The following is a 15,858-nucleotide window of genomic DNA, read 5'->3' as shown; positions in this document are numbered from 1 at the left end:
CACCACCCTCTCTGACGCAGTCACACCACAAACTTCCCCGCTTCCGCCCACAGCCCTCTGGGCTTCGACCCATCAGCTGAGCATGCGCTAAGTCTAGTGCGCACGTGCCAACTTTGGCCCAATCAGAGTTCCAAACCGCGGGGTGGACGCCACGGGTATAAACTAACCTCAGCGTGTGGCGGGGTCTCGAAGCCGAATAGCGAACGTGATTGGCCAGCCTCTAGCACGTACTTTTAAGGGCGGAGCCTGGCTCAGGAGCCACGTCTAGCGAGCTGTTCTCCTAATATGGGTAGGGTCGGGCGTGGAGCTGGCAGCTGAGCTGTGTGCGCCTGCGCGGGGCGCCGAGACAGGGCGTGTTCGCTGTTCAGTGCCGGTGTTGCGGGGAGCGAGGGCATCTCTCCAGCCGGAGTGCGTCCTGCTGAAGCCTGTGGTTGCACGTCCACCCTCTTAGGGGCTGCCTTCCTCGGTGAGTGTGTGCGGCGTGGCACTTGGGGTTGCTTCTCGCTGCGTTGCCGGAGCGGGGCTGGACCCTTCCCACTCCCCTGCCCTACCCCATCCCCTCCCCGCACCCGGACCAACCCCTGGGACGCCCTCGGACGCCCACCCGCTCCAACCCTGGGGAAGGCTCAGAGTGGCAGCTAAGACCTCTTTCCTTTCCGCCCCTGCGCTTGCTGCCATCGCCCACGTGTTTTGTTGTTTGGTGCAGACCATGTCCAAGTCTCTGAAGAAGTTGGTGGAGGAGAGCCGGGAGAAGAACCAGCCCGAAGTGGACATGAGTGACCGGGGCATCTCCAACATGCTGGATGTCAACGGCCTCTGTGAGTTCTCGGGCAGGACCCTCCCGTGGATGAGCCGGAAGGCTTTCTAAGTTTGCCAGTTCACTGCTGGTCCTGCTGTGAGCGATTGTACTGGTTTAGACCCCAGCCCCTGCTTGTAAACATCACTTGTCAGGGGCTTCGCGCAGAGGGTTTGCAGTAGGATTTGTTCTGTTCCACCTGGGAAACGATCCTGAGAGTCCACGATGAGAATCACAGACAGCTGTGCCTCATCGGTTGCCTCTGCTCTATGGCACTGAGGTGGATTTTCCACCTAGTTTGCTTAATAGCCACTTTATTTTTAATTGAGAATTAATTTTGAGTCCTTCCTGTCTCCTAATAGTCTGTGTCCATGAACAAATGACACACAAAAGTTCTACGATTAATAAGCATTCTTGTGCCTGGAGCATTGTAAGCATTTCTTGAATCTTTACGTTCTTCTGCGTATTTATTCTCCGAACTTGGTTCAGGCTTTTCTTACCTCCTCATGCTGTGATGAAATCCTCCTAACTTGCCCTCTTGCCTTCAGTGTCACTGCCCAGTTTAATCACTGGGTCACTTTCAGTGTTATTTTCCTGTCACCCCCGTCTGTGGTGTTACCCTCTCCCTTAGAATCAGGGATTGCAGATTCACGTGCCTCCAAGTGAGGGCGGTCAGGGGCGGTCATGAACTAGGTGATAGGTATCCCATCTGAAGGGGCCAGCTGCTGCACCTGCTACTCTGCCACATGTCACCATAGGAATGTTGGCCCAGTGTGCCGGATTATTTTCTTAAAGGAGTCAAGATTCTATATTTTTATGTGAAATTTGCTAAGTTTTAGATGTTGGCTAGTAATTTCAGTGTTTGAAAAACCTGTGATAAGGGAGATAAAGCACTTCCTCAGGCTGACGTGGCTTTGGTTTAAACCCTCTCCACACTTCTCCAGGTTGTCTGTTACCGACGGTAATGCTCCAGGTTTCTTGGCGTGATGTACAAGGCCTTTCTGAATCTGAACACAACCTTACCCTTCCATGCAGTTGGCATTCCAGCCATTCTGAACCTATTGCCCTATCTGGACCAGAGCCTACTCATTCAGACCTTGGTGCCTTTAAGAATTCTGTTTTCCCTCCTTCTCAGTCTTTTGCACCTGAAATCCTTTTACTTCCAAGAGTCAGCTTAGACTATCACCACCTGTGTAAAATCTTCTCCGTCTGCACCAAGCTAACATAGCCACTCCCTCTCCTGTGAAGTTGGACATGTGCGTTGCTTTGTGACTCCTGTCACATAGGATTGTATGTATTTTTTTTTTTTTTTTTTAATCTAGAAGTCTCTCTTCTCTGCTGGGACTTTGGGAAGACAAAAGCCGTGCAATATTCATGCTTGCATTTTTTTTTTTCGTTTATAATAGTGCCTGGAGCACAGCAGATGCTCAAAAATAGTTGAGGAATGAAGAAAATGAAAGAATGATGGATTAGGCCTGTGAGTTTGAGATATCAGGTCCAGGATGTGACGAGAGAAGAAGGGAGATGTTCAGGAGACCCTGAGAGGTGATGGATAGCCATTTAGGCATGGAGAGAACGGCAGTCGGTTTACTGTGAATCTATGGTTTTCACGGTTTGAAAACCTGCCTCCGACAGAGGTTGGAGTTGATGCTGTTGATATGTCTTAGCAGAAGGAAAAGGGAGGAAACGTAGATTTGTGTTCCGTAGGCTTTATGAAAATACGTGCCATTAAACTGAGTTTGTGTACTAGTGAGCGTCTCAGCCTTGGTGTGTGTTGGTCTCTTGCATTCCGTAAGGGTCCTTGCCGTCAGCAACTGAGCAGATGCCTCTGGAGTTGGATATCTGAGTGTACCACTTGCCTCTGCCTGGCTCTGCCATGACCATGGTCATTATTGGGGGCACTGTTGATACAGAGGAGAAAGAGAAGGGGATAAGGAAGATGATGCCTTGTACAGCAGGACTCTTGGCCCCACAGCTTTCTTCCCTCCAGCACTCATTCTCACTGGGTAGAAGAGAGGCTGCTTTCAGCAGAGGAACTTTATAGCCTTCGGCTTTTGAAGAGGAGACTTTATGTAATATTTATAAATGGGGAGAATGGCTTAGCTATTTCAGTTCAGCTCTGTTATCTCTTTGAAGCTTTGGCTTTTATTAGGGAAGAAAAGATAGCCACTTGCTTCCTGAAATATATTTCCGGTATAACATTGGATGGTGAAAAGCGAGCCCATACTTAAATTTTCCTAAAGAAGTAGCTAACAAAGAATAATAGGACTTTTTGGGAAGTTGGGTGGAAGTGAATTTGGAGATTTCCACATTCCACCTCCTCTGGCTTCTGTAGCGTTGATCCAAGGCTGCTCTCTGCAAACTCCCTGACCTTGGGACTCCTCGGAGCCTAGGGGGTTCTAGGATGCTCTTCGGAGCCTCCACCAGGGCTCAGTTCTCAGCAGTGCACACACAGTGACACAGTGCTTAATATATACAAGTATTAAAATACTTCACATGGCTCCATTAATTATAAGTGTAAGAATTTTTCCGCCCCCCTCGAAAACAGGGTCTCACTCTGTCACCCAGGCTGGAATGCAGTGGTACAGTCACATCTCACTGTGGCCTCAACCTCCCAGGCTCAAGCGATCCTCCCGCCTTAGCCTCCTGAGTAGCTGGGACTTTAGGTATACACCACCACGCCTGGCTAATGGTTTTATTTTTTATTTTTGTGTAGAGATGGGGTCTTGCTATGCTGCCCAGGCTGGCCTCAAGCTTGTGGGCTCAAGGAGTGCCCCCATCTTGGCCTCCTAAAGTGCTGGCATTACAGATGGGAGCCACCACACCCAACCTACATGTTTCTTTACTGATAAAATCTTAGCTGTAACCAGGAAGTTTTATATGTTAGTATCCAGCTTAAACACAAGGAACAGTTAACTTGCATGTACAGAGAATAGCTGTTTCTTGCATCTCAAGCTTTCTCTTCATTCTTACTTTGTTTGATTTCTCAAGAGGTAAGAATTAAGCTTTGAAGATAACAGTAAGGTTTTGTATTGCCAAGCATATGAGATGCCTGTCTTCCTTCCTGGGAGAATTGTATCTTCTAACGCAGCACTTCCTTAGCGACAGCACATTACCTTGAAAGATGTTTTGAGGAGTTTAGGTGCCAAGAGCTTTCTGCTGGGGAAAGCTTCTTAGGCTGGAGGCAGATATCAGACAGGTTCTACAGTTTCTAGTAGTCCAGCCAGATTCTAGAAATGCTCACTTCCTACCAGGAGAGGCAGAGGAGTACAGAGCATAGGAGGGGAACTTAGATTTGGATAGACGTGAGTTCAAATTCTGCTACTTAGTACTGTGTAACCTTAGAGAAGCTACTTAACCTCTCTGGTCCTCAAGTTCCTTAACAAATGGTAACCTAAGTAACCACTTCATAAGACTGGCTTAATGGTTCATGTTAAATACAATAATGCACATTAAATGTTATTAACTAGTTAGTGTTAGATCCAATAATGTACATTAAATGTTACCTATTAATATGAATATCCAGCTATGGGCCCTATGCCTCAGACATACCCAGTTCCAACATAGTCAATGGCCTGAACCAAGAATTTCCCTTTGTTAAGTCGACTGGGTAGGGCATTTGTATCAGGTGTTGGAATTTTTTGTGTGGCTTATTAGCACCTGTAGTGTTTGGTCCTTTTGCCTAAGGTTCTAATTGATTTAGATTGCTATTTATTTAAAATTTGTCCTAATTTATTTCTTTTCCATCATTTTGTTTTCACATGGCATGTAATTTGCATACATATTCTCCTTAAAGCTTCCAGGAAGACCAATGTGGGCAATAGAGCGAGACCCCATCTCTACAAAAACTTAAAACGTGAGCTGAGGGTGATGGGCAAGTCTGCAGTCCCAGCTGTTAGGGAGGCTGCGGTGGGAGGATTGCTTGAGCCCAGGAGTTAGAGTTTGTAGTGAGCTATGATCGTGTTACTAGGCAACAGAACGAAACCTTGTGTCTTTAAAAAAAAAAAAAAGCTTCCAAGCATAATCGTAATGCTGCTGATTTTATTCTTTTCATTAAAGAGATTTCACTGCAGAAACTTTCCCAGGCAGCACCTGTCTTCGTGTGGTTGATAAAGTTGGTTTGGAAGGGCCCTGTAGTCAGCTTCCATTTCCATAGAGACAGAATCCCAGCTGTAGCCGGAGGAACTTTCTTTCATTTCTCTTATTTAAGCGTTTACTGATTTTTTAATCTCTTCAAGTGTATTGCCCTCTCTGGGTGGTCACGCCTTTATCATTCTTTTTCCAAGTTAGACTAAAATATTTTTCAGATAAATCCTCAAAAAGAAAACGACCTGCTTTCAAGGGAGTGGTCTTTCTAAAGGAGCGGGCGAAATAATAAACAAATATGAGCATGGGTTATCTGGAAGAGCTAGCTCAAACGTCTTGTTCAGCCTGGAACACATGCTATCCGTGTAGACCTGCTTTGGGGGAAAGATAAAAGAGCCAGGGAGAACCTGTAATTTTAGCTATAATCTTTATTAAAATCTTTTTTTTTAAATTTTTAAATTTTTTTTTTTTTGTTTTTGAGACAGTCTTGCTCTGTTGCCCAGGCTGGAGTGCAGTGGTGTGATCTCTGCTCACTGCAGCCTCCACCTCTTGAGTTCAAGCGATTCTTCTGCCTCAGCCTCCCGAGTAGCTGGGATTACAGGCGTGCGCCACCACACCTGGCTAATTTTTGTATTTTAGTAGAGATGGGGTTTCACCATGTTGGCCAGGCTGGTCTCGAACTTCTGACCTCAGTGATCTGCCCACCTCGGCCTCCCAAAGTTCTGGGATTCCAGGCGTGAGCCACCGTGCCCGGCCTTAAAATCATTTATGTTTTCACTCCTCTAGGTTGTGTGTATGTGCCCACCTTTGTGTTTTTAAACACGCCGCATCTTGACCTGGGGAGCCCTTTTCCTTTTTCTTTCTCCAGTTAGCCCTTGCCCCCTTGTCAGTTGGTGCTTGTTGAAAGAAGGAAGGACTTATTTATTCACATGACTCCTTTTCCTGTCACCTCCTCCAGGAAGCCCCTCGAGTATACTCAGTTCTGACCCACCGTCCCATCCAACCTGGTTGAAGTGTCTCTCTACTTGGCGTAGTGCTTGAGAAAGATTGGTTGAAGAAAGAATGTTACTGCTTTTAGTTAAGAGATTCAGGTTGGCTAAGGGAGAAAGCATCGCTCTGGAGAAAGAGCAGGTAGTCTGTCTCCTTCCTGCAGGCTTCTCCCCAGTTTCCAGAGGGAAGCGGTTTCCAGCTCTCAGGAACAAGATGGAACTAACACCTTCTATTTTTGATTGTGTGATAGGGTTAAAACGGGAAATGTTTCATTGAAACAAAGAGGAGTTGTAGCCCCTTTGGTATGACTGAACCAGTAATGACATTTGATTGTTTGTCAGTCCTCTGACATTCCGGCCCTAGTGGCCACGGTGGCTTTTTTGTAAGCATCTTTTTTGTTTATTATTAGCTGTGTATCATTGGGTAAGTTGCTTAACCTCTCTGTGCCTCAGGTGCCTCATCTATAAAATGGGAATAATAAGAGCACCTCATAGGGTCATTGTCAGTTAATATCTATAGGGGCCTAGTGTACCACCTGGTACCTGCTGGTCTTAATGCCTGCTATTATTAGTACAGTCATGCATTACTTAATGATGGAGATACGTTATGAGAAATGCATAATAAGATTTTGTCATTGTGTGATCATCATTGAGTGTCCCTACACACACCCAGATGGAGTAGCCTACTACACATCTGGGCTAGATGGTGTGCTTGTGACTAAGGCTTTATTTAGCTTTTAGGCTACAAACCTGTACAGCATGTGATTGTAGGGCATAGCATAGGGAATTGTAACACGGTGGCGAGTATTTGTGTCTTTATAGAAAAGATACAGTAAAAATATAGTACATTATTGTCATCTCATGGGACCACTGTCACATTTGTGGTCCGTTGTTTGTTTGTTTTTTTGAGATAAGGTCTCCCTCTGTTGCCCAGGCTGGACTACAGTGGTGTGATCTCGCCTTATCGTAGCCTCGGCTTCCTGGGCTCAAGTGATCCTCTCATCTCAGCCTCCCAAGTAGCTTAGATTACAGGCACATGCCACCACTCTTGGCAAATTTTTGTAGAGATGGGGTTTCGCCATGTCTCCCAGGCTGGTCTTGAACTCCAGATCAAGCGATCTGCCTGCCCCGGCCTCCCTGGTGGTCCATTGTTGAGTGAAACATCATTAAGCCGTACATGACTATTTTAAAAACTGTTTTATCTGCGATGGTATAACAAATGAAAAACAGTATCTCTTTATTTCTTGGAAATCTTGGTGATGGTACTTCTCAGTGGTCTTTGCCCACCTGTCCCATGGTCTCGTCGAACCCGCGCACCTATTGCCTTATTCCTCACCTAAGTCAGAATTCCCAGGAGAATTTGGGTGGCCGGGCGCAGTGTGCTGGGGTCAGGAGGAATAGCCATGGCCACACACTGGCGAGTTCAGAGCTGTGCATAGCCAAGGGGGTGGCTGCGGGGACAGCAGCAGGAGTTTTGTTGGGATGTGCTTATGGCCAAGTTTCTGTTGAAAATGGCAGACATGCTGTGAAAATGGTAATTTTTCCACTAATAATTAAAATACTCTATGTCCTGTAGTAACTATTGAATTTTTAATTTTTATGATAGGCATTATGTAACCAGAGTTCATTTGGGAGTTTATATTGAATTTTTTATTTCTTTTTTTTTTTTTTTTTAATTTTTTGAGACACAGTCTCACTCCGTTGTCCACGCTGGAGTGCAGTGGTGCAATCTTGGCTCACTGCAGCCACTGCCTCCCGGGTTCAAGCGATTCTGCTGTCTTGGCCTCCCGAGTAGTTGGGATTACAGGCGCCTGCCACCATGTTTGGCTCAGTTTTGTATTTTTAGTAGAGACAGGGTTTTGCCATGTTGGCGAGGCTGGTCTCGAACTCCTGACCTCAGGTGATCCGCCCCCCCTCGGCCTCCCAAATTGCTGGGATTACAGGCAATGTACCACTGTGCCTGGCCTTATATTGAATTTTAAAATTATCTAGTGATAAATTATTATTTGCTATGTTAAGATGACTCTAAGTTGTTTATTACATGTGAAGTAGTTATATTTTCACCATAAGAAACCGTAACACTCACTGCTTTGCCATTATAACCAGTGTTACAATTGGTATGGATAAAAATTGAAAACCATACCCTGTATTATTTGTTCATAAATTCACACGAAACTATTTGAAAGAAAACACGACCTATATACAGGAGATCCATTGTTAGAAAAAAGCCTAGAGGTGACTCTTTTTTTAAAGCAGCATAAAGACCTCTTGCTTCTTTGGATAGCAAGTTTGTACAGGTGGGTTAATTTTTTTATTTTTTAAACCAAAAGGTAATGTAAAAATGTGGCCCAGGAGCAGTTGGTCTAGATCAAGTGTGTGACCAGCAGGGGTCAGTGTTGAGCCTCTGCGTTTTGCTCCTGAACTCCTTGGGAGGTTGGACACGGCGCGACTGATCTCCGCACGGACCTTTGCTGTCTCTACAGTTCTTACGCTTTCACTCGCCAGGTTATATCTTTGGGTAAAGAGATGGAATCTTAATGGCATTTCATCTGTGTAGCTCACAGTGAAAGAAATCTCACGTGTGTTACAGTCAACCGGAGCATCTGTTTCACAGCTGCCTTGCGTGTGGCCTCTGAATAGAGAAGTGCTGATCAGAGTATGTTTCCAATCAAAGGAAATGGAATTTGCAGTGTCCCCTTTGAGCAGATTCCACCAGCGTGTGATGCTTAATGATATTTCAGGTTTGAGGTGCTAGCAAAGCCCAAAATGCCAATAATAGGATTAATAATACCTACTTGGTTAATTTCCTAGGGCTGCAAAACAAAATACCACAGGCTGAGTGATTTCGACAGCAGAAGTTTATTTCCCACAGTCCTAGAGGCTGGAAGTTCAAGATCACAGTGTCAGCAGGGCTGGCTGCTCCTGAGCCTTCTAGCCTGGGCTTGCAAGTGGCCGCCTTCTTGCTGTGTCCTCATGTGGCCTTCCCTCTGCATCCCTGGTGTCCCTCAGTCTGTTCAGTTTCCTCTTCTCATGAGGACAATAGACAGATTAGGATAGGGGTCTACCTGAAGGACCTCATTGTAACTTAACCGCCTCTTTAAAAGCCCTATCTCCAAATATAGTCACATGTTGAGTATTGGGGGTTGGGGCTTCAGCATGTGAGTTTTGGGGAGACATAGTGCATTCCATAACATCTAGATTGGAGGTTCTCAAATGATACAGACCTGAGTACCTACTCTGTGGTAAGTGCTTCTCACACTCCTAACATCCCTCTTCGGTTCACCTGATTGTTGTCAGTGTTTTATAAATGAGAAGGTAGAGCGCTATCGAGGTTCTGTAAAGTCCCCAGTGTCACTCAGGCAGTGACCGAAACGGAGTTCACTTTTTTTTTTTTTTTGAAATGGACTTTCACTCTTGTTGCCCAGGCTGGAGTGCAGTGGCATGATCATGACTCAGTACAGCCTCCCCCTCCCCGATTCTAGCAATTCTCCTGTTCTCCCTCCCAAGTAGCTAGGGTTACAGGCACCTGCCACAACACCTGGCTAATTTTTTTTATTTTTAGTAGAGACAGGGATGGAGTTTCACCATGTTGGCCAGGCTGGTCTCGAACTCTTGGCCTTGGGTGATTCAACTGCCTCGGCCTCCCAAAGTGTTGGGATTACAGGCACGAGCTACTGTGCCTGGTTGGAGTTCACTCTTGAGTGTGTCTGAAAGCTTTGCTCTGTGATGCTGTGCTATGTTGTATCCTAGTCCTGAAGGGGTCACCAGGGCCAGGCTTGGGTGCCAAGGAGAGGTGACTCCTAGGGCCTGCCTTACCTTAAGGCATTCATTTCCAGAATTCTTTAAAACACTGTATTAGGCAAATGAAATGTGTCATTGGGCTAGCCCTGCCAGCTTGGAAACTTGGGTTTACCGGATGGCTGCAGAGCTTTAACTGTTGAAGAAAACGTAAGAAGCAACTTAATCTCCATCTGATCAACATTAGCAGAACCCTCCCCACTTTCTTTATGGTTTCCTAAAAACTATTAATCTCAATGGAATGGAATGATCAGATATGAGATCTTTTTATACCGTATATTAATTCATTTTCTTCTGTCTTCAAACTTAGAACATTACCTTAAAACACTGCAAAGTATGGTGCTGGAAAAGATTGTATTGGGGAAATATTGGTTCTTGTATCTAACAGAATAAACCTGAATTACATTAAATGGTAGTTTTAGTTATAGTATCCCTACCTCCTAAAGATCCTTTTTATTTCATCCATTTCTCTGCATATCCATTAATTATTCCTTTGGGCTCTGTGTAGCTTATAATTTTAAGGGTGAGGCCAAATGAAAGGTACACATCAGAACAAACAATTACTTGCAAGGAGGTTTCGCCTCTTAGTTTTTCTCTACATAGTGCAGACCAGAAAATGGTAATGTGGTTTTCTTTTTTTTTTTTTTTTTTTGAGACGGAGTCTCACTGTGTCGCCCAGGCTGGAGTGCAGTGGCGCGATCTCGGCTCACTGCAAGCTCTGCCTCCCGGGTTCCAGCCATTCTCCCGCCTCAGCCTCCGAGTAGCTGGGACTACAGGCGCCCGCCACGTCGCCCGGCTAGTTTTTTGTATTTTTAGTAGAGACGGGGTTTCACCGTGTTAGCCAGGAGGGTCTCGTTCTCCTGACCTCGTGATCCGCCCGCCTCGGCCTCCCAAAGTGCTGGGATTACAGGCTTGAGCCACCGTGCCCGGCCTGGTAATGTGGTTTTCAATCTCGATATTTGAATGCTGGTCTGTGTAACTTGGTTTTCTTTTTTTTTTTTTTTTTTTTTTTTGAGACGGAGTCTGGCTCTGTCTCTCAGGCTGGAGTGCAGTGGTCGGATCTCAGCTCACTGCAAGCTCCGCCTCCCGGGTTTACACCATTCTCCTGCCTCAGCCTCCGGAGTAGCTGGGACTACAGGCGCCCGCCACCTCGCCCGGCTAGTTTTTTGTATTTTTAGTAGAGACGGGGTTTCACCGTGTTAGCCAGGATGGTCTCGATCTCCTGACCTCGTGATCTGCCCGTCTCGGCCTCCCAAAGTGCTGGGATTACAGGCTTGAGCCACCGCGCCCGGCCAACTTGGTTTTCTTAACAGCTGTAAGTGAGGCTGGGCGCAGTGGCTCATGCCTGCTGCAATCCCAGCACTTTGGGAGGTCAACGTGGGTGGATCACTTGAGCGAGGTCAGGAGTTTGAGACCACCCTGGCCAACATGGTGAAACACCCTCTGTACTAATAATACAAGAATTAGCTGGCTGTGGTGGCGCACGCCTGTAATCCCAGGTGCTTAGGAGGCTGAGGCAGGAGAATCGCTTGAACCTGGGAGGTGGAGGCTACATTGAGCTAAGATCATCATGCCATTGTACTCCAGCCTGGGCGACAAGAGTGAGAATCTTTCAAAATAAATAAATAATAAAACAGCTGTAAATGCTTAAGTCTTTAGGCCGTGTCAAAGATACCTATGTAATTTATTATATGTTTGTATTCTGCAAAGTTGTGCACCCTTTGTTAGGATAAGAATAATAGATAATATGATTGAAATACCATGCCATCTATGCATGGAGTATACCAATACACGCACACATTTACCATGTACCAGGCATTGTGCTAAGCCCTCTCTATGGATTAATCTTTCAAACCTCACAATTTATTGTCATTATATAGTGCATAGGTAAGGAAACAGATTTAGGGAGCATCATTAACTTGCTCCAAGTCACCCAGGCAATAAGTGGTAGAACCCAGATTTGAACCCATGCCAGCAGACTTCAGAAGCAGTGTTCTCAGCTTATCCTGTTTTGCCTTACTTGTTTCTGGCAGTCTTATGCACATACCCTGTGGAGGAGATGAAGATGAATGGCTAATCCAGCAAGCATGCTGACTACCTGTGGCTACCTGGTCATGTTCTAGAAGCCATGGTAGCTGCCCTGTCTGGGCTAATGATTCTGTATCAATTTAGGGAATGCATTCAGGGTCACTACCTATGTTTATCCCATTTGAACCAGGGAAACAGGAACCTTCATCTTCCCAAAATACTTACACATAGTTTTAAAAAAATCTACTCCAAAACACTTTATTGAAATATGATAGTACAAGTTGACAGATTTTCAAAGCAAGAAACATTATCAGTAGGTTGGGAGCTCGTGCTCCTCCCAATCACTCTCCTTTTAAGTCATGAGACTGCCAGCCTCCTGAGTTTATCCTGGTAGTTCCAATGGAAATACATAATAATACTTAACTCCTCCTCCTAGTCCTCATCTTGACCTCCTCCCTTCCACTCAGAACCGTGCCTCTCACAGATATGGGTGATGATAGAATTGGAATATCTCACAATCTCAGATGTGGTACCCGACACACAGTTGACAATACTAATACGACTAATGCCATTATTGCTAAAAACAATTGTCTTATGCATATGCTATCTTCATTCTCCTTCTTTAAAAAAAAAAAAAAAAAACGGCTATTTTTTTAATAGCAGTTTTTGATTTATAGAGAACTGGAGCAGGAAGTACAGATCCACATCTCTCCTCCATCCCCCCTTCCTAGTTTCCCATTTAACATCTTGCGTTGGTGTGTTACATTTGCTATGATTGCTGAACCAATATTGATGCAATATTATTTTTTTTTTGAGACGGAGTCTCACTGTGTCACCCAGGCTGGAGTGCAATGGTGTGATCTTGGCTCACTGCAACCTCTGCCTCCCAGGTTCAAGGGATTCTCGTGCCTCAGCCTCCCGAGTAGCTGGGATTACAGGCACGCGCCATCACACTCGGCTGATTTTTTTTAATTTTTAGTAGAGACGGGGTTTCAGCATGTTAGCCAGGCTGTTGATGCATTACCATTAACTAAAGTTTAGAGCTAACATCAGGGTTCACTCTATATAGTATAGTTTTACGGGTTTTGACAAATTAATGTCATGTATTCACCATGATGGTATCGTATGGAAGAGTTTCACTGCTCTAAAAATCCTCTCTGCTCTACCTCTTTATCCCTTCTTCCTCATTATCTACCTCCAGAACCTGAGACAACCACTGAAATGTTACAGTTTGCCTTTGTCTCTATAATTTTACCCTTTCCAGAATGTCATACAGCTGGAATCGTACGATATATAGCCTCTACAGACTGGCTACTTTTGCTTCGCAATATGCATTTAAGATTCCTCCATGTCTTTTTGTGGTTTGATAGCTCATTTCTTTTTGATGGAGTGAATAATATTCCTTTGTCTGGATGTACCACAGTTTGCTTATCCATATACCTATGGGTTCGTATTTTGGCAACTTCCAAATTTGGACAATTATGAATAAAGCTGGTGTAAACATTGTACAGATTTTTGTATAGACAGAAGATTTCAACACATCTGGGTGAATACCTAGGAGTGTGATTACTGGATCATGTGATAAGACTGTATTTAGCTTTATAAGAGACTGTCAAACTCTTCTCAAGTGGCTGTACCATTTTGCATTCTACCAATAAAGAATGAGATTTACTGTTGTTCCACATCCTCACCAGCATTTGGTATTGTTGGTGTTTTGGATTTTAGCCATTCTAGTGGGTATGCAGTGGTATCTCATTGTTTCCATTTGCAATTCTCTAATGACTTGTGATGCTGAGCATCTTTTCATATGCTTGTTTGCCATATGTTTATCTTCTTTGGTGAGATGTCCATTCAGATTTTTTATGTACTTCTTAATTGGGTTGGTGTTCCTGAGTTTTAAGTTTCCTTTTTATATTTTGGGTACCAGTTCTTTATCAGATATGTAGGTTGCAAATATTTTCTCCTTGTTTGCAATGGTCTTTCATTCCCTTAATGATATCTTTCACAGAGCAGAAATTTTTAATTATAATGAAGTCTCATTTAACAAGTTTTTCCTTCTTAAGTTGTACCTTTGGTATTGTATCTCAGAAGTCATTGCCAAATCTCAGGTCAACTAGATTTTTCTCCTTTGTGATATCTAGAAATTTTTATAGCTTTGTGTTTTATATTAGGTCTGTGATTCATTTGGAGTTCATTTTTGTGAAAGATGTTAGGTCTTTGTCTAGATTGATTTTGGTGTGTGTTGATGTCTGTCCATCTGTTTCAGCACCATTTGTTGAAAAGACTCCTTTTCTCACTGAATTGCCTTTGCACTTTTGCCAGAGATTAGCTGCTTATATTTGTGTGGGTCTATTTCTGGGCTTTCTATTTTATTCCAGTGACCTATTTGTCTATTGTTTCACCAATACCACACTGTCTTGTTGCTATAACCAATATTAAGTTTTGAAGTTGGGCAGTGTCATTGCTCCAACTGTATTTTCTTCAATATCGCATTGGCTGTTCTGCTTTTCCATGTAAATTTTAGGATCAGTTTGTTGATATCCACAAACTTGCTAGTATTTTGACTGGAATTGAGTGTAGACCAACTTGGGAAGAACTGACATCATAACAATGTTGAATCTTCCAATTCATGAACATGGGATATCTCACTATTTATTTAGGTCTTTGACTTCTTCCATACTAGTTTTGAAGCTTTTCTCATATATTGTTACCTATATATTTAAATATTTCATTTGTTTGGCGTTAATGTAAATGATGTGTTTTTAATGTAAAATTCTAATTTTTTATATAGAAAAGCAGTTGCTTTTGTATATTACCTTGTATCCTGCAAACTTGCTGTAGTTGTTTTTCAGTTCTTCTTTGTTGATTCTTTGGAATTTTCTACGTAGACATCATATTATCTGTGGACAAAGACAGTTTTAATTCATCCTTCCCAGTCTGCATACATTTTGCTGTTTTTTCTTACCTTACTGTATTAGCAAGGACGTCCAATGTGATTTTGGCTAGAAGTGGTGAGGGCACACCCTCGCCTTGTTCCCAACCATAGTAGGAAAGCAACTAGTTCCTTAATATTAAGTATCATGTTAATTGTAGGTTTTTTGTAGATATTTTTTATTAAGTTGAGAAAGTTTTCCTCTATTCCTAGTTTGCTAAGAGTTTTTATGGTTGTTGAATTTTGTCCAGTGGTTTTTCTGCATCTATAGATATAATCGTATGGATTTTCTTCTTTTTGTCTGTTTAAAGTGATGGATTGCTTTTGTTTTTGAATTTGAACCACCTTTGCTTACCTGGAGTAAGTTCCACTTGGTCATTGTATGTACTCTTAATACGTTTTTGAATTTATTTGCTAATGCTTTGTTGAGGATTTTTGTATCTATGTCCATGAGAGATATTGGTCTGTAGTTTGTCCTTTTTGTAATGTCTTTGGCTTAATGCTGGCCTCATAGAATGAGTTAGAAATTGTTCTCTCTGCTTCTATTTTCTGAAAGGTATTGTAGAGAATTGGTATAATTTCTTCCTTAAATGTTTGGTAGAATTCATGAGTAAACCTATTTGGGCATGGTACTTTCTGTTTTAGAAGGTTATTAATATTAATTTATGATTCAATTTCTTTAATAGACTTAGGCCTACTCAAATGATCTATTTCTTCTTGTGTGAGTTTTGGTAGATTATGTCTTTCCAGCAGTTGGTCCATTTTATCTAAGTTATAACATTTTTGGACACTGAGTTGTTCATAAAGTTACTTTATTATCCCTTTAACATCCATGAAAGCAGTAGTAATGGCCCTTCTTTCATTTCTGTTAGTAATTCATTTTTTTTTTTTGGTTAGCCTCCTTAGAAGATTACCAGTTTTACTGACTTTTTCCAAAAACCAGCTTTTGGACTCAGAGATTTTCTCTGTTATTTCCCCTTTTAAGTATCACAAATTTCTGCCCTAATTTTTATTAATTTTTTTTCTGTTTACTTGTAGTTCAATTCATTCTCATTTTTCTTGTTTTCTAGGGTAGAAGTTTAGATTATTGATTTTAGTAGGTTGGTAGGTTGGTGCAGAGGTAATTGCCGTTTTGCCATTACTTTTGCACCAACCTAATAGAACTTTCTCGTTTTGTAATACATGCATTTAATGCTGTAAGTTTCCTTTAGCATTGATTTTGCTGCAGT

General features: G+C 43.1%; 1 protein-coding gene across 1 annotated transcript in view; it reads left to right on the top strand.

The window, feature by feature from the left end:
- The first annotated feature begins 285 nt into the window (after nt 1–285).
- Nucleotides 286–15,858, top strand: part of RSU1 (Ras suppressor protein 1) — a 257,697-nt gene continuing 242,124 nt past the window's right edge. The window contains 2 exon segments of the mRNA XM_033209683.1: nt 286–466; nt 707–818. Of these exon segments, the coding sequence (XP_033065574.1) occupies nt 710–818 (109 nt within the window). The 5' untranslated portion in view covers nt 286–466; nt 707–709.

Source organism: Trachypithecus francoisi, unplaced genomic scaffold (genome assembly GCF_009764315.1).
Source record: "Trachypithecus francoisi isolate TF-2019V2 unplaced genomic scaffold, Tfra_2.0 Lachesis_group9, whole genome shotgun sequence".
Classification (NCBI taxonomy): Eukaryota; Metazoa; Chordata; class Mammalia; order Primates; family Cercopithecidae; genus Trachypithecus; species Trachypithecus francoisi.
The sequence above is the reverse complement of the archived record's forward strand: the minus strand, read 5'-3'. Positions and strand labels throughout refer to the sequence as shown.